Genomic DNA, 18,290 nt, shown 5'->3' with positions numbered 1-18,290 from the left:
AGTTATAGAAGACATCCAAATACTGATATTATCAGAATTTTTAAAAGCTAAAATTTTAATTCACTTTGGTTTTCTCAAATCTTCAGTAGTTCTTTTCAGATTCTGACAGAAGACAATTTAAGTAAACACAAAAAGGAATCTAGGGAGGGAGATTCAAGAGGGAGAAGACATAAGTTAACCTATGGCTGATTCATGGTGATGTATGGCAGAAACCATACAACATTGTAAAGCAATTGTTCTCCAATTAAAAAAAAGAGAGAAATCTAAGTATTCTCTTTGAAAGTAAAAAAGAGAAGTTTTTTGGTTACATGAGAAATGGCAATTTTTCTGAAATAAATTCTAGATTTTTTTTCCCCCCAGGAGAGTTACTTTGGTAATTATTTGTCTGTTCTAGCTTTTCTTGTTGGAAATAGTACATTTATTTTTTCAAAAACTTTGGCCACACCTCAAGGCATACAAGACCTTAGTTCCCTGACTGGGGATCAAACTCGAGTCCTCTCTTCACGGAAGGTAGAGTCTTAACCACTGGATTGCTCGGGAAGTCCCTTGCTAACTGTTTTAAGTTCAAGGTTAAATGGTTTTTTCCTCAGTCATAATCAAATGATATGTGAGTAAACAGTGCAAGGCACCAGAGAAATCTAGCCTGGCATTAAACAGTCACTGAAGTATATACAAATGATGAGCTACTCTTAGATGCTTCTGCTCTTACACTGCTAATCAAAAGAATAAGGCAAGCAGGGCTTTTCCTGAAGAAAAATGTGTGGGATCAAACAAGACAATCAGGGGATTTCATTGGTGGTCCAGTGGCTAAGATTCCACACTCCCAATGCAGGGAGCCCAGGTTCAGTCCCTAGTCAGGAAACTAGATCCCACATGCTGCAAAAAGAGCTGGCACAGTCAAGTAAATAAATATTACAAACAAACAAACAAAAACATACAGTCAGAGCCAAGCAAACGAACAGACACAATCAGAGCCTGTGCATCAGTATGGCAGATGTCACTGATACCTGCTCCTGAAAAGGATTGGTTTTAGAACTAAAGAAGTGAGGGAACAGAAATGGAAACTACCTTTCTGAATGTTGCAAAGTATTTTAAGAATGTCTACTGATGTCTTCGCTACAGACAGTCTCCAGGCCTTGTCCTAAAAAGAGAAATGCAAAATGAAGTACATTTCTTGTATCTGCCATTGTACAGGCAGTGCATATATAGACAAATACATACAAAGCACAGAATCAGAATAAATAATAGAAATGGCTGAACAGTCGAAAGGTCAGTGTTATAGGGAGTTGGGCAGTCAAGGAAAGGATGATAAATGAATACTATATAAGCTAAATATGAAAAATAACAAATGGAGTCTTGGATGTATGATTTAGGGATACCACAGAATATGCAAATCTCTCATATCACCTTTCAATCACACTATAACAAGCATTTGGATTTTGTTTGTTTTAATAGCATATACTTATTATTTGAGAAAACATCTGGAAAAAGATCTTTGGAAAAGTTAAAAAGAACTGAACTTGTTTAGTATAGAAATCAGAAGTCTAAGAAATAAGACTGCTCAAGACCAAAAAAGAAAAAACACCTTTTTTTTTTTTTTTTTTAAGACAAGAAAGACCACCAACAGGGAAAAGCTTTAATTTAAAGAGAAGATACATGTTAAAGGCTTAGTAAGGGTCGGGTTCACATGTAGTACTCAAACATTTCGATCATGGGTTGTAGTTGAAGCTGGTGATTGAGAACACAGACGATTATCAGAGTTTGAAATGAGGCACTGCCACTTTTCAAATACCCTTGGAAAAGCCTCTAATTTTAAAATTTTAATTTCTAAACTCAATCAGTAAGGAGCTAACAACAGGGCCTTCTTCACAACTATGTTCACTGCTTTACTGTGAGGAAGAAATGGATAATCCATTTAAAGTACTTTAATACTTCATGAACAAAAAGAGGATAATAAATTTTAGGTGTTTAAAAAATTCATTTCTCTAAAGGTAAAAAATGACTGAAGTGGAGACTCTCTGGTGGTGGAGAGGCTAAGACTCTATGCTCCCAATGCAGGGGGCTTGGGTTCGATCCCTGGTCAGGAAACTAAATCCCACATACCGCAACTAAGACCAGGAGCAGCCCCCACCTCTAAAGAAAAATGGCTGCAATGGGAGAAAAAAAAGAAAAAAACTTAAGTGAACCACTGAGAGAGACTGGGAAGTAAGTATCTCCAAAGGTTTAAAAAACTCAACTCCCCTGGGTAAATTAGGTTTTCAGTCTGTTATCTGTCTATCTCAAATTGGCTTTCTGGTAACGGCTTCTAAATTTCAAGGTTCTGTTCTCAGATTAGATATACATTATTTCTGTGGCTGACACTACTTGAGAGTAATGACTATGCCCCATGCAATGTAAAACACTGTTTACACTTGAAGGTGTTAGGGAAAACTCTGTCCAACAGGTGCCTCAATTATTCCTTCTGATCTGCAGATCCTAGATTACTCAGAGTGGGGGCAGAGGCACTGCTCCGAGGCAGCCATATTTGTTTTTTATTTCTCTATGATAAGTTTTCGACATAGTAAATGGGAATTTTCATATTATGCCACTGTAGCAGTGAGAAGGACAAACACGCTTACTGTGAGTCTGTCTTTTCTATCCTATTGATAAATAGTCATAAAAACTAGATTCATCTTCATTTTATGTAGTAGAAATCTTACCTCATTAGAGGTATCTGGTTCTTCCTGTAAAGCCAGTCGTGCCCATATGATTACTCTTTCTGCAGTTTTCTTAGCTTCAGCAGGAGGCAGAGACTTCAACAGAAAGACACAGTCTTCACCCTACAATCAGAGTTTGAAAGGAAGAAAAAGCAGCTGGTACTGGCAAGGAATGATTTGGATTTACCTCTTGACTTTATTATTTAAAGATGAAATAACATCATTTTGAAAAACAGATTATGATTCCATGGTTTAAAAATCTGAAAATTCTGTTTCAGATGACAGAAACAAAAAGATTAAATTAAAATACTACCCTCTGTACTTGGTAATTCTTGGGTATACCTAATAGTTTTAGAATTATATAAAGACACTTAAAAATACAAAATTAAAACCTACGTCCTATTCTGGGAACAAAGTGTCCTATAGCATATATAAAAACATGAGCTAAATTTTGTTAACTACCAAAGACTATGAAAGCTCTTTAGGTACTCACAAAATACTTTAAAGAAAAAAAAAAAAACAACTATAGACAGAGGCCAATCTAATGCCTAATGTTAGTGTAACTTTATTTTATGCTTGTCTATTTGTATAATTTGATAGCTAAACCTTTAAAAACTCAAAACAAAGAAACCATATAGGGAAAAAAGTAAGAATGATATAAAACTTGCACCTGTTCTCTATCAATCAAGTCAATAATTCTTAGACTGTAGATTGCATCTTTAGGCAACATATATGCTTCAGCCACCTTCAAAGCATCTTCTAAAGAAGATGGGACATCTTGTTTGAGAATGTATCTGACCACCCTCTGAAATAGAGACAATTCATATTTCTTTGTTATGAAATCTCACAGAGAACCCAGAAATCATGTTTATGCAATTAAAACAATGTAGCAAAAACTAAACTGTACGAAGAATTAAAACACAATTTATATTTTTAATTTAATGACAATCCTTTCACCTTTTTTGTTCCCCTTAGCTTTATTGAGGTTTAATTGCTAAGCAAAAATTATATATATTTAAGGTACACACTGGAGAAGGAAATGGCAACCCACTCCAGTACTCTTGCCTGGAGAATCCCATGGAGGGAAGAGCCTGGTAGGCTACAGTCCATGGGTAGCAAAGAGTCGGACACGACTGAGCGACTTCACTTCACAAGGTACACAACATTATGATGTAATCTGCTTCTTTAGTTCCTTAATTTATTATCTGTTGTCTTTACTGTTTTAATAACCAATCAAACACTCTGTTAACATCCTATCTAACAAAAGTAAAGTAGTGAAGAACCTAGGTATATGAATCTTTAAGAATGTCAAACTCAGTCACATTTCCCATGGTGTTCTAGAAGTGGAACAAAGGTGTTAAAAGATTCTTCAATTATTGGACTTACCATTATTTCCTTGTTTAAGAGATTCACCTCCCTTATTCCATAGCCTCGTAAAAGTTTTTTCATCTCCATTAGTTTGTAACTTTCCTGTAATAGCTTGACCCTAAAAGTAAATTTATATAAATTTATATAAATTATATAAAAGTAAATGTCCATCTTAACACAGACTGTCTTTGTTACGAAATACTAAGAGACACAGTAAAGGATAGAAAAACATGTTAATTTCAACTCAAAACATAGTTTATCCAACACCAAAAAACTGGATCAGGAGACTGTAATCTTACTTGGGATGGTCCATCTCTAGGTGTTGTTTCACCAGCTGCTCCACAGCTGCACTCCAGGGGACCACTGCGGCATACATTATCTTCAGCACAGCATCAAATATGAGCTACAAAGACACACACACACCAACAGTGAATAGCCCTTGGACTTACGTCTCATGCAAATTAATGACGCTGCCCAAGCTATAGCAGGAGCCTTGCCATCTACTGTATGGAAACGAGAATATTTCATCTTCTGACAGCAAAACCATGTATTTCTTCCAATATTCACACACATTAAGTCATATAGCTCTATTATTTTCTATAGTCTCTGTGTTTAAAAATGTTTTTATGATTTTATTCACATTTTACAATAATGACTAAAAACAGTGTGAAGTCAAAATAAAGGTATATATGATAAATATATTAAAAACTGTATGTTTGTAAGACCATAGAAACGCTGGAAATACATGCATTCAAATGTCCATGTGCTATTTCTGCAGGTGGGAATGAGAAGATTTTTCATGAGAAAAAAGAATCATGGGTGATTGTGATTTTATTTTCTTCTTATTCTTTTTTTCATATTATACAAATTCTTCCTAACAAATATGCATTGCTTTTTCTTGGTTTTGCTTTTTAATATTTATTTCTTTCAAACTTTAAACTTTTTATTTTGTACTAGGGAATGTAGCCAATTAACAATGCTGTGGCAGTTTAAGGTGAACAGCAAAAAATATCTGCTGCTTTTGTGACCAGGAAAAAAACTTTTAAGAAAGGATGCAATACTCAAAAGAAAAACCTATATGGTCACTATTACTTACATCTGTGTCAGATAAACATCCTATTACTGCCATGGCTTTTGCTTCCCAGGCTGTATCAAAGAGTGAGGTGACCTTTGAACTACATCTCTTCAGTAAATCCTAAAATGAGACAAACATTTTGTTTAAATTTAAAACTCACTAGAAAACAAAGAAACAGAAACCAACCCCCCACACACAAATAAATACAGATAAATAGCTTTTATGGGTATGTAAAAAACCAAAAACTTCTACTTAGCCATGAATGATGAACAATGATCAACAGTGCAAAATTCCCAAAACCTTGGTCTTCGGTTCTACATGGCACAGAAAACTTTGTTCATACTTCTATTATTTCACAACAACCATTTGGAGAAAGTCCTAATATTATCCCATTGTGTCAAGGTTACCACTCAATTAGCAGCAGAGTTAACTCACATTCTTAACAACACAATATGCTGCACAGATCCTAATGGTAGGTATCCACATTCCTCAGAGTTAAACATTCAATACAGCAACACACTGCACAGATCCAGGAAAAAAAGAAGCTACCTCTATGTACAAAAGGAGAAGTTCCTCCTCCTGTAAGTCATGTTCATGCATGTAAACTCTTATAAATTTCTGGAAGATGGAAGGAATAAGCTCGGGGGCCAGCACTTTATCGAACATTCGGAACACAATGGTGGTTGTATCCTCCTGGATATCAAAATAAAGATGGCATAAATGCAAACTCTAGCCATGCTGACTGTGGTAAAATAATTCTGGTAAACCTAGAATTTTACCTACCTTCTCAAAATCAGAGAGGGCCAATTTGCAGTTGTATTTCCTATGCAGTGTGATTAACTCTCGAAGGTTATTTACCAAAGTCCTTAACTGACATACTTCCTCCATGTTTTGATTATCCTTATAAAACAAAAGTGTTGAAGTTGTTACGGATATGAAACAAAAGCATGAGGGAAATACAAATAAGAGGAAACCTGTAACTCATGCCTTTAAATTTTGTATAAGTTTAACTAAAATTAACTAGTACAAATTAACAGACCAGAATCTAATAGAAATCTGAAATTTTTCTTTCCTAAAAAACAGAAAAAACTATTAATACAGTGTAAATTTTTTCAGAACCCCAAATATACTTAGGTACACAATCATCATTTAGATGGTCCTCAATGTTCCAACCATATAGATATAAAGCTATAGATTAAAATCAGATATAAAGCTATGACATTTCCTAAAGCTATATACAAGAAACAGAATTTTCAATTGATAAAAGGCAATTAGGGAAAAGAGGAAGAGGAAAAGCTCTCTTGTGGAAAAACATATATAATAATCAATATACTTTATACATTATAACATATAAAGATTATATGATATCAATATACTGCTTGCAACCTGTAGGAAAAATTTTTATTTTATTCTTAAAAGTATATAATCACTAAATGTAAATAATAACAAGAAACTGTTATATCAGAAAGTAGGAGGAAATTTATTGATATTATCTATTTGGGGGCTCCAGAAACTTAAGGAATAAGTGTCAATATTCCTTTAATATGTGCATAATTTCATAATGCACATATGTTCCAAAAAGTCATACCTTCTAGTCCTTAAGTACTTTATATATTGAGATGTCTCAATGCTAGCTTATAAACTAAATTATGGTACCCCAACAAACATTTTTTAAAATATAAGAATGTATTTTTTTAAAAATATAATCAATGCTTTCTAGTTTTTAGAAATGTAAAGGAGAAAATAAATAAACTTAAGAAATTTAGAAGCCAAATAATAAATTTAGTTCATTATCCTCAAACTAACACTACATGTGACAATATTCCTGCTCTTAGTTCTCTTTTTAGCATCACTATTTTTTTGGTCAGTCAGAAGTTCAAGACTTTTTTCAATTTGATCTTTTAAAAAATTATTTGATTTTTAAGCCATTATGACTATTGGAATGTCTAAGAAAGGCATTCAAAACTAGAAGCAGTTTACCAGTTTAAATAAAAACAAACCTGATTGATAGGGCCTTTAAAAACTAATCCTAATGAATTATTAAGTTTTGCCCTTTTAAAGGGCTATCAAATGCTCCTAATGCATAAAATCCCAATTAGACTACTTAGGAGTATGTTTATATATTGTTTCCCTTTGGTTCAATAAAGGAAAACAGTGCATTAGGACAGGTTGAAGTTGTGACAGAAACATCATGAAGAAATAAAGCTAATTTTCCTTTTAGTGGATTGTCAAAGTACACAACAAAAGAACACACAGAAAGAAAACTTAAGAGGCAGATATGTCTAAATACAGAGACAAACTCTTTAATATAAATTAAATATTTTTAAATTGAGCTTCCCTGGTGGCTCAGACGGTAAAGAATCAAATGTTTTATTACTAAAAATTTCTTTTTCATATCATACCAAGGAACTCCAACTCCAAGAGGATGTCAATCCCAACTCATCTGGTTTTTCTGCTGTAAAAAATACCTCTGCCAGTTGAAGCCCATTTTCTGGCCAGTTTGCCTTTAAAAAAATATTAGAGACCATTAAAAGTAATGTTATTTTTAAAATAAAATGGGGAGTATTTGAAATGTCTGTTTAGTCCTAATTAAACTGGTAGTACCTTATCAGTTAATTCAAGGTTCCTGGCTGCTTGCTCCAACCATTTTGCAAGAATTTTCTGAAATAGATACATCATATAAACTACAAATAGATAATCACTGAGATCATTCAAAACCTCCATGATAATCTTTCAAAAGAGATACTGAAATGAACTACCTGGTGTTTGCATGACTTAATCTTTAACAATATAAAGTAAAAAATAAAACTGAATCATCCAGAGTGGAAACACTGACAGCAACTTACCTGTCCTTTAGGTACAGTCTTTCTCACAAATGGGACCACATCATTTTTAAGCCATGGACAAAGTTTTTGCAGACAGACTGGTGTAGAAATTGAGTTGAGCAAGTTCTCAAGCATTTTCACATCAAATCTGCTTTCAAAGTTTGCCTAAATCATACAGAGTGAGAAACAAAGATTTATCTGATAAATTTAAACTGAGAGCCTCCCAAGAGGGAAAGACACTAGGAAGTCATTTGAAGAAATATTCTACTGATTTAATAATGACCCTTAAAGCAAATGATTTGAGTTGGTAGCTAAATTCCATGAAACCTCATGGCAGCAAGTACGAGTTAATAAATCAAGGCAGAGGATCTGGCAGAGATGCCATTCTAACGAAAACTTAACTGAAGGTGAAAGTATAAACCCTAACAAGCGTGTGTCTTTAACAGCGTCACACCCAGATCCTGCTCTTCGGACCTAATATCCTATATCACTATTCAGGTGATTCAGAGCAGCAACTCATAAGAGGCAACACTTTACCACCATCTGAGCTGCAATAGGACTACCCTCTCCACCATTAACACAGAAGGTGTGAATAAACTGTGTCAATAAACTGTTTAATAGAATGTTACCTCTTGAGCTAAGTTTAGGAGCTAACTAGGCTCTGAATTGGGCTTCCCTGGTGGCTCAGAAGTTAAAGCGTCTGCCTGCAATGCAGGAGACCTGGGTTCGATCCCTGGGTCGGGAAGATCCCCTGGAGAAGGAAATGGCAACCCACTCCAGTATTCTTGCCTGGAGAATCCCATGGACAGAAGAGCCTGGTGGGCTACAGTCCATGGGGTCACAGAGTCGGACACGACTGAGCAACTTCACTTCACTTCACTTCTTCAGGTTCTGAATGATGAGACAACATAAGTTCCTATTTTATCGTCATAATATTTCCTTTGAGTTAATATTAATATCATCAGAGGACAGTTTTCTCTATTTTATCAAGCAGTCTGAAAATGCCCCATTGCCCAGTCATTCGTGCCACCTCATTTGTTTCTAACACTGATTAAATCACATCTATGCTGCTGCTGCTGCTAAGTCACTTCAGTTGTGTCCGACTCTGTGCAGCCCCCCGTAGATGGCAGCCCACCAGGCTCCCCCGTCCCTGGGATTCTCCAGGCAAGAACGCTGGAGTGGGCTGCCATTTCCTTCTTCAATGCATGAAAGTGAAAAATGAAAGTGAAGTCACTCAGTCGTGTCCGACTCTTAGCGACCCAATGGATTGCAGCCTACCAGGCTCCTCTGTCCATGGGATTGTCCAGGCAAGAGTACTGGAGTGGGTTGCCATTGCCTTCTTTGAATCACATCTCTAGGGAACTATAAAACCATTCAGAAAAAAATGCAAAAGAAATTACCCGATGTCTCAGCCAGAGGTACTGTGCACAAAAAAGGTTTCCTTCTCTTAGCTGTAAAAAAATATCCTTAAGGTCATCTTCATTATTCAGAAATTCAATCCAAGAACTACCACTGCAAAGTCAGAGAGAGGAAGGAAGCTAATAGTTTAGAAATATATATTAAGGTTATACAAGTGAATATCATTATGCATTTTAACTAGTTTTTTCCTCAAAGAGTTAAAAAAAAATACCAAAGATTGTACAGTTAGTCTCCTCCATATCCAGACCTATAAAACTCCTGTATTCCCCTCCTCCAGAAGGCATAGCTCTTCTTGTAGGGCCTTTCTGAAATAATCACTACATATTCAAGCAACCATTTTTAATTTTAAATGAATGATTTCAAGGAATTTTTAATACACACTGTTTATACTTGAAAAAATTCACTTTATATTATCTTGGTACTTATACCAAATGAGCACATAATAGTTATTATTCTTTTTAAGGACTACATATGATTCCATGGCATGGATTTACTATAATCTAACTAGGACTCCCACAGGTGAACTTTAGGGTTATTTCCAGTCTTTTGCTATAATCAATAATGCTGTAGTGACTACCCAGTCCTAACTAAAGCTCAGAAATACAAGATGAACACTTCCTTAAAATGACAAAAAGACAAAACTCTACAAGCCTGTGTCATGATTAAATAAGACAAAATAAGCATTTTCACTAACATCAAGAATAACACAAGGATGTCTGTTTACAACCACTTTTTAACAATGTTCTACAAGTATCAGTCAATGAAACTGGGCAAGAAATGAGGAAAAAAATGAAGCAAAATTATCATTATTTGCATATATAATAATATACTTGGAAAAAGCAAGATTAACTGAAATATTACTATAAGCAAAAAAAAGGGAGTTCAATAAAGTAACTGATTTAAAAGTAATTTAAAAAAATCATTAGCTTCTATATTCTTTTGAAAATATGATAAAGTTCCATTTATAATAGTAGGAAAAAAGAACAAAATTAACATAAAGTATACACAATCTGTATGAAGACAACTGAGTAGCTATCACTTAGGAATATAAGAAAAGAATGAGTAGGAAGACACCCGCGTGTGGGCTCATTTGCTAAGTTGTGCCTGACTCTGTGAGCTCAGGGACTGTAGCCCACCAGGCTCCTCTGTCCATGGGATTTCCCAGGCAAGAACACTGGAATGGGTTGCCATTTCCTCCTCCAAAGAAGACACATACTGTCATTAAATATGAAGATTTGATATTATAAAGATACTGATTCTCCCCAAATTGATCTTAGGTTCAGCACAGTACCATTTTTAAAAAATAATAATAAATCCAATAAAAATAAGACTTTAAAAAAACTGAATAAGCTGATTCTCTTTCATACAGAAAAGAGTAATCCCCCAAATTCTGGAAAATAAGCATAGTGGGACTAGTCTATCACTTAATGAGACACTTTAAAGCTACATTAATTAAAATTATTGGATACTGGTGAATGAACAGAGATGAGATCAAGTAAACACAATTATATTCCAGAAAATTAAATACACATGAGAATTTTAACATATAATTAAGGTAACGTTTTAAATCAGCACTGTAAAGGTGGAATGCTTAATGATAGTATTGGGATAACTGAAGAGTCACAAGGAAAAAAATAAAGCTTCCTTTGTTGTTTATCACGGTAAATAAAATTATCTTTGAAGTAGCTATACTGCATATTTATAAATTATATTCTTGGTGCACATGTTAGTATATCTAATAGAATTAATTTCCAGAAGTGAATTGCTAAGGCCAAAGGTATGTGCCTTTAAATCTTCCTTCCAAAAAAAATCTGCCTTCCAAACATTTCAATACCAATGGATGATGTCAGTTCAATGAGTTCAGTCACTCAGTCATGTCCGACTCTTTGCGACCCCATGGACTGCAGCATGCCAGGCATCCCTGTCCATCACCAACTCGTGAAGCTTGCTCAAACTCATGTCCATCAAGTCAGTGATGCCATCCAACTGTCTCATCCTCAGTCATCCCCTTCTCCTGCCTTCAGTCTTTCCCAGCATCAGGGTCTTTTCCAGTGAATCAGTTCTTCACATCAAGTGGCCAAAGTACTGGAGTTTCAGCTTCAGCATCAGTCCTTCCAGTGAACACTCAGGACTGATTTCCTTTAGGATTTTCTGGTTTGATCTCCCTGCAGGCCAAGGGACTCTCAAGAGTCTTCTCCAACACCACAGTTCAACAGCATCAATTCTTCGGCGCTCAGCTTTCTTTATAGTCCAACTCTAACATCCATACATGACTACTGGAAAAACCTTAGTTTTGATTGGACAGACCTTTGTCAGAAAAGTAATGTCTCTTCTTTTTAATATGCTGTCTAGGTTGGTCGAAGGAGCAAGCATCTTTTAATTTCATGGCTGCAGTCACAATCTGCAGTGATTTGGGAGCCCCCCCAAAATAGTCTCTGTTACCATTGTTCCCCATCTATTTGCCATGAAGTGATGGGACCAGATGCCGTGATCTTAGTTTTCTGAATGTTGAGTTTTAGGCCAATTTTTTCACTCTCCTCTTTCACTTTCATCAAGAGGCTCTTTAGTTCTTGCTTTCTACCATAAGGATGGTGTCATTTGCATATCTGAGGTTATTGATATTTCTCCCAGCAATCTCGATTCCAGCTTGTGCTTCATCCGGCAATCTTGATTCCAGCTTGTGCTTCGTCCAGCCCAGCATTTCGTATGATGTACTCTGCATATAAATTAAATAAGCAGGGTAACAGTATACAGCCTTGAGGACTCCTTTCCCAATTTGAAACCAGTCTGTTGTTCCATGACTGGTTCCAACTGTTGCTTCTTGACCTGCATACAGATTTCTCAGGAAGCAGGTAAGGTGGTCTGCCTTACCTGGATGATGTAGGAAGTGCCTAAAGTTTAGCAGGAAAGATAATGTTTTCCATCATTCACTCCCTAGAAATATAAATTCATTCAAAGCAATGCTGTATTTTTTATGACAGTCCAAACTTAAATTAAAAATGGGGAATGTACACACCTGAATTTTTCTGGTCCAAATGCTCCATAAAAAGTAGTCAATTTTGCATGAGCCCTTAGTACCTAAAAAGAAACAACCCGACAGTCTGAATATTGTGTGCAGTAACAACAAAATAAAAAACACCCAAAATTAGGCACTCTGTTTTAGAAATCTGTACATATTCTCCTTTTATCCTGTATTACAGGTCAATACCCATAAATATGGCTGCCTTTATTCAGCACAAAACATAAAACTTGGACTGATGGAAACATTTCCAATCACAGTCATTGCATTGCAATAAAACAGCAAAGAAGAGGAAGGTATTTGTATATAAACTGTGCCTTTACATCTGCCTTCCAAATGTTTCAATCCCAATGGATGATGTAGGAAGTGCCTAAAGCTTAGCAGGAAAAATGTCTTTCAAAATCAATTAGTTTTCCCACTGATTTATAAATATGACCTTCTGGTAAAACCTAGCTGGATTATACTAAACATTTACTTTGAGATAAGAGTTAAAAATTATAGATGGTCCCTGGCATACAATGGTTCAACTTAAGATTTTCTGACGTTATGATGGTGGAAAATCAATACGCATTCAATAGAAATTGCACTTCAAGTTTTGATCTCTTCCTGCGTTAATGATAATATACAAGACAATACTTTCTTGTGATGCTGGCAAGAATTAAGAAGCTGTAGCTCCCCTTCAGCCACATAATCCCAAACAACTGATACCCTTTCAACCATTTTGTGTTTTCACTTTCAGTATAGTATTCAATAAATTATATGAGCTATTTGACACTTTATTATAAAGTAGGCCTTGAGTCACATGATTTTGTCCAACTCTCGCTAATGTAAGTCTCTGGGCACATTTAACATAAGCGAGGCCAAACTATGATGTTCAGTTGGTTGGGTGCATTATATGTACTTTTTTTTACCTGCATTCAGCCTGCAGGATCTTAGTTCCCCACCAGGGATGGAAGCTGTGTCCCCTGCATTGGGAACATGGAGTCTTAATCACTGGACTGCCAAGAAAATCCCTTAAATGTATTTTTGACTTATGGTATTTTCAGCTTAATAATGGGTTGGTCAGGACATAACACCATCATAAGTCTAGGAAGATCTGTATGTACAAGTACACACATATATATTTTTTGACACTATCATAACTATCATCATAATTTATAATTATTTGAGGTAGCAATCGCTATGCAAAAATACTTAGAGGAAATATTTCATTTGATTTCAAAATAACCCTTAAGGACTATTATCACTCCCATTTTGCAATAAGGAAAAATGTATTAAAGTAACTTGCTCTTGAAAAAGTACAGACCTATCTTGAATTCAAAAGCATATTCTATTAGTACATTCATCCCCAAATTAACCTATAAATCTAATGTAATTACCTCTTTTAAGCCATCAGAATAGACAAGAACAGTTTTATCTTCTTTCTTCAAAAGCTAAGATGAATAAGAAACATGGTTAGAATATTGGCTATATCAGGTTCTCCATTCTGTGAATTAAAGCAAAAAATCATTTTTATGAGTCAAGTGCTCGGGCCTGTTGGGCTGGGAAGATCCAGAGGAATCGGGTGGAGAGGGAGGTGGGATGGGAGACCGGGATGGGGAATTCGTGTAACTCTATGGCTGATTCACATTAATGTATGACAAAACCCACTGAAAAATAAAAAAAAAAAGAAAAAAAAAAAAAATCATTTTTAAAAAGTAAATTGCATTGAACTCTGAGATGAATAAAAAAATTATGTATCTTAAAAACAATGCATTTTACGAAAACAGCTCACATTTTGCCCATCTGTTACACCTTGAAGTTAAGGAATATAACTAGCAACAGTATCCATTCAAAGATCAGTGAGAAAAACAATCTATAGCAAAAAAATGGCATCATTTGGAACAGCAAAAAAAAATTAAAAATGCACTTTAAAAAGATCACTGATGGAAAAACAATCCAGCTTTTTGGAAATTATTTCTTTTGCTTAAGACAAACTAACATGGACAAAAATTAGAAAAACTTACCCTGGTTTTGGCATAATTTAGCATTTCCTGAGTGGTTTCATAGGTTATCCACTGAGCCTCCAAGCAGTAATTCATCACAAACTCATCATCCTATTGCATAAATGCCAGACATGGTAAGGCAACGCAATGCTGATCATTCCATTATTCTGAATATTCTACTATACAACAGGAAAAACCTACCTGGATTTTATGTAGATTTTCCTTAGCTTCATTTACAAGTTTTTGCCATTCAGTCTGCTCACTGGTGTCCGAAGAACTCAAAGCTAGTTTCTCCAATATATCATTTGATTTTACTTTGTAAACAAGCTGTAATATAAACATGCCACATCAAGAAACCTGAAGCAAAATAACACTTGTTGATGAAACCTTATGCTGTATGCTAAAAAAAGAAAAAAGTGAATATTTATGCAGTTCAAGAATAAGCACTGAGACTTTGCTGGTGGTCCAGTGGGTAAGACTCCGTGCTCCTAATGCAGGGGGCCTGGGTTCAATCCCTGGTCAGGGAACTAGATCGCACAAACTGCAACTAAAGATCCTGAATGTCTAAACGAAGACCTGGTGTAGCCAAATAAATAAATAAAAATAAATATTAAAAAAAAAAAAAAAACATTAAAGAAGGTAACACTTAGATAACTGAAAGGTAATCCAGATTGCAAAGTTATGTAAATCATTTCTACTGCGTCCTCACTAGACGTGACCAGTAGTGTACTAAGAGCTTTATGTGAATTATCTCAGTTAATTCTCATAAAAACCTAAGTAAGCATTTGAACCTCATCATAACTCTATGGGTAAATACTAAGATCCCTATTCTATGGTTGAGAAAACTTAAACTTCGGACTTCCCAAGTGCTCTGGTGGCTAAGAATTCACCTTCCATTGCAGGGGACTCAAGTTCAATGCCTGGTTAGGGAACTAAGATCCCTATGCCATGAGGCAACTAAGCCTGCATGGCACAACTAGAAAAGCCCATGAGCCACAACTACTGAGCCTGCACACTCTAGAGCCTGCGTTCTGCAAGAAGCCCCCATGTGCTGCAACTAGAGAAAGCCAGCATGCTGCAATGAAGACCCAGCACACCCAAAAATAAATAAATAAATAAACAAAATAAAAATTTCAAAACTCCCTCCAAAAAACCTGAAACTCAAGAGAGGGCCTGAAATTATGCTGTTCAAAAATTAATAGAGGGACTTCCCTGGTGATCTAGTGGCTAAGACTCAGTGCTGACAATGAAGGGTGCCGAGGTTTGGTCCTGGTCAGAGATCTAGATCCCACATGCCACAGCTAAGACTTCGCACACTGCAACCAAAGATCCCACATACTACAACTAAAGACTGAAGACCCTGTGTGCTGTGACTATGATCCAGTGCTGCCAAATTGATTAACTTTAATTTTTTTTTAATAAATGGAGCTGGTTTTTAGAAGATGACCACACAATTATGTTTCATGTCTAGTTTTCCATCAAAGGTTCTTTAGCAGCTAGAAACAACTTGAATATAGACAAAGTCAAAATTTCAGGTTTCTTTTTTCTTTTAATTTTATTTAATTATCTTTTGGCCATGTGACATGTGGTATCTGTTCCCTGACAGGGATGGAACTACAGCCTCCTGGCTTTGAAAGCATGGAGTCTTAATCACTGGACTGCCAGGGAAGTACTTCAGGTTCCTTTCTTATAAACAAAATACCAATTTTAACATGGGCTTTCTGGTTCCGAAGACTAAAAATGATATGTACACATGATGTACATATGAACACATGTAAACCCATTTTTTTTAATTAAGAGAAAATTAAAAAAAAAAATGATATGAAAGAGTAGTTTCTATAGTTCTGTGTCTCCAGTACCTGAAAACACCTTGCACTGGTTTTGATTTTTTGCTCTATTCACCTTTTTAAAAATTAGAAACTCAGATGTTTAAAAAGATAACAATATAACAAATACTTGTATATTTACCACTCAAATTAAAAAAAAATAAAGCACATTACTTATAGGGGTTAATAGTCAGCCGCCTGTTGCTCTGGTTAAGCCATGAGAACATCGCCATGGGAAAAGAATAAAAGCAAAATATAGCAATACAGCATAACCCAAATAAAAGTACATCGGGTTGATCAGTTGGGGTTGTCATGCCCTGCTAAGCTAAGGAAAAACATAGTGTGGACCTTGGAGCGCCGGGTCAGTGCAAGTTCAGAACACTGCTTGTGCACACACTAAGATGTTTTCCCAAGGCATATGTGGGTCTATGACCTCCAGCTTGGTGACAGCCCTTGTACAAGAAAATAACGAAGATAGTTTAAAGTAATCAATAAAATGGGAGACGTGACCGGGAACACAGGAGGTTGACTTCATCGTAACACAAGATACATTCTGCTTGCCAAAACACTAAATAAAAGCGATGTGGCTCCAAGGAACAGGGCTCTTGACCCAAGAGGTCTTGAGTTCCCTGGTTCCATCTTTAAAACTTTTAATTCTGTCTCTAGTTTCTTTTTCCCAAACTGCGTCGACCACTTTCAATCCCTACTTGCTATGCTGGCCACAGAAATTATTAATATAGTTTAAGATCTCTCTCTTCTTCTAAATACATCATCCTCCTTCCCTAAACTAGAAGTATCTGTTATCTTAATTTTGGTGGTTGTTATCCCACTAATTTACTTACTTCTTTACTCATAAACACTTTTAAACAATATATGGAATTCTTTTGTGTTTTTTAAAATGCTATGTTTAAAAACATTTTATTTAATATTGGAGTATAGTTAACAATGTGATAATTTCAGGTGTATGACAAAATGATTCAGTTATACATATGCACTGCATCTACTCTTTTTCTTTTCCCATTTAGGTTGTTACATAAAATGCTACATTTTTCCACTCCTTTTTTTAAAAATTTGATTATGCCAGGTCTTTGTGGCACATAGGATCTTTAGCTACAGCATGCAAGCTCTCAGTTGCAGTATGTGGGGATCTAGTTCCCTAACCACAATCAAACCTGGGCCCCCTTCATTGGGATTACTGGAGTCTTAGCCACTGAACCAGTGGGGAAGTCCCCAAAATGCTACATTTTTTAAACAACAAACAGGTGGATACTCATCATTCGCAAAGGAAATACTAGTTCTTCACTACCACTAGGCTTCCTCCTTCATTACTTACCACGACTTTTCAGGGGATATCAATGAATTCCTAATTACCAAATTCAACAACTTTCAGTTTTTATGCTTGATTTTATCAGTAATATTTGCAACTGCTGATCACACCCCACTCAACTTTTTGTCTTTTGGCCATGTCTCATTGCTTATGGGACCATAATTCTCCCACCAAGGACTGAACCTAGGCCCTCAGCAGTGAAAGCAAGAAGCCCTAACCACTGGACTCCCAGGGATTCTCCTCCCTAAACTTCAGTTTCTTCTTCCTTGGCTTCTTCAATTGTACATTTGTGTGGGTTTCTTCCCGAATGTGTTCATTGCCTTTCTTCCTCTATGTCCCGTGTGCTGGTGCCCTATATATCATACTCAGATCTCTTCTGACTCTCCACATTCTCCTTGAGAGGTCTGAGTCATTCCCCCGTGTTATCCACCTCCAGATTCAACTCAGATCACTCTCTAGGTTCCTATCAGAGAGCCTCATTTTATTAGATCCCTTACATGCGATGTTTTTTTTCAATATATAATTTTATTTATTTAATTTTGGGGCTATGCTGGGTCTTTGTTGCTGTGAGAGCTTTTCTCTAGTTGCAGTGAGTGGGGGCTATTCTCTGCATGGACCTTTCACTGTAGTGGTTTCTCTTGTTGGGGAGTATGGGCCTTAGGGCACACAAGGCTTCAGCAGTTGTGGCTTCCCAGTTCCAGAGCACAGGCTCCGTAGTTGCAGCACACAGGCTTAGGTGCTCCCTGGCAT

At 35.9% G+C, this 18,290-nt stretch overlaps 1 protein-coding gene across 2 annotated transcripts in view; it reads right to left on the bottom strand.

Moving 5' to 3' along the window:
* Positions 1 to 18,290, bottom strand: part of KNTC1 (kinetochore associated 1) — a 70,345-nt gene that overhangs the window by 35,367 nt on the left and 16,688 nt on the right. For both annotated transcript variants that reach the window (XM_065904322.1, XM_065904323.1), the window contains exons 17-32: positions 14,589 to 14,714; positions 14,409 to 14,498; positions 13,782 to 13,835; positions 12,400 to 12,461; positions 9,365 to 9,476; positions 7,986 to 8,129; positions 7,744 to 7,800; positions 7,542 to 7,643; positions 5,923 to 6,039; positions 5,689 to 5,832; positions 5,161 to 5,259; positions 4,364 to 4,467; positions 4,083 to 4,182; positions 3,367 to 3,501; positions 2,700 to 2,819; positions 1,069 to 1,141 (exon numbers count right to left, since the gene is read on the bottom strand). In XM_065904322.1, coding sequence (XP_065760394.1) covers positions 1,069 to 1,141; positions 2,700 to 2,819; positions 3,367 to 3,501; positions 4,083 to 4,182; positions 4,364 to 4,467; positions 5,161 to 5,259; positions 5,689 to 5,832; positions 5,923 to 6,039; positions 7,542 to 7,643; positions 7,744 to 7,800; positions 7,986 to 8,129; positions 9,365 to 9,476; positions 12,400 to 12,461; positions 13,782 to 13,835; positions 14,409 to 14,498; positions 14,589 to 14,714 — 1,639 coding nt within the window. The remainder of the gene's footprint in view (positions 1 to 1,068; positions 1,142 to 2,699; positions 2,820 to 3,366; positions 3,502 to 4,082; positions 4,183 to 4,363; positions 4,468 to 5,160; positions 5,260 to 5,688; positions 5,833 to 5,922; positions 6,040 to 7,541; positions 7,644 to 7,743; positions 7,801 to 7,985; positions 8,130 to 9,364; positions 9,477 to 12,399; positions 12,462 to 13,781; positions 13,836 to 14,408; positions 14,499 to 14,588; positions 14,715 to 18,290) is intronic.

The sequence above is a fragment of the Muntiacus reevesi genome, chromosome 13, assembly GCF_963930625.1.
Source record: "Muntiacus reevesi chromosome 13, mMunRee1.1, whole genome shotgun sequence".
NCBI classification, from domain to species: domain Eukaryota; kingdom Metazoa; phylum Chordata; class Mammalia; order Artiodactyla; family Cervidae; genus Muntiacus; species Muntiacus reevesi.
Note: the sequence above shows the minus strand (reverse complement) of the source record. Positions and strands in the feature narration are given on the sequence as shown.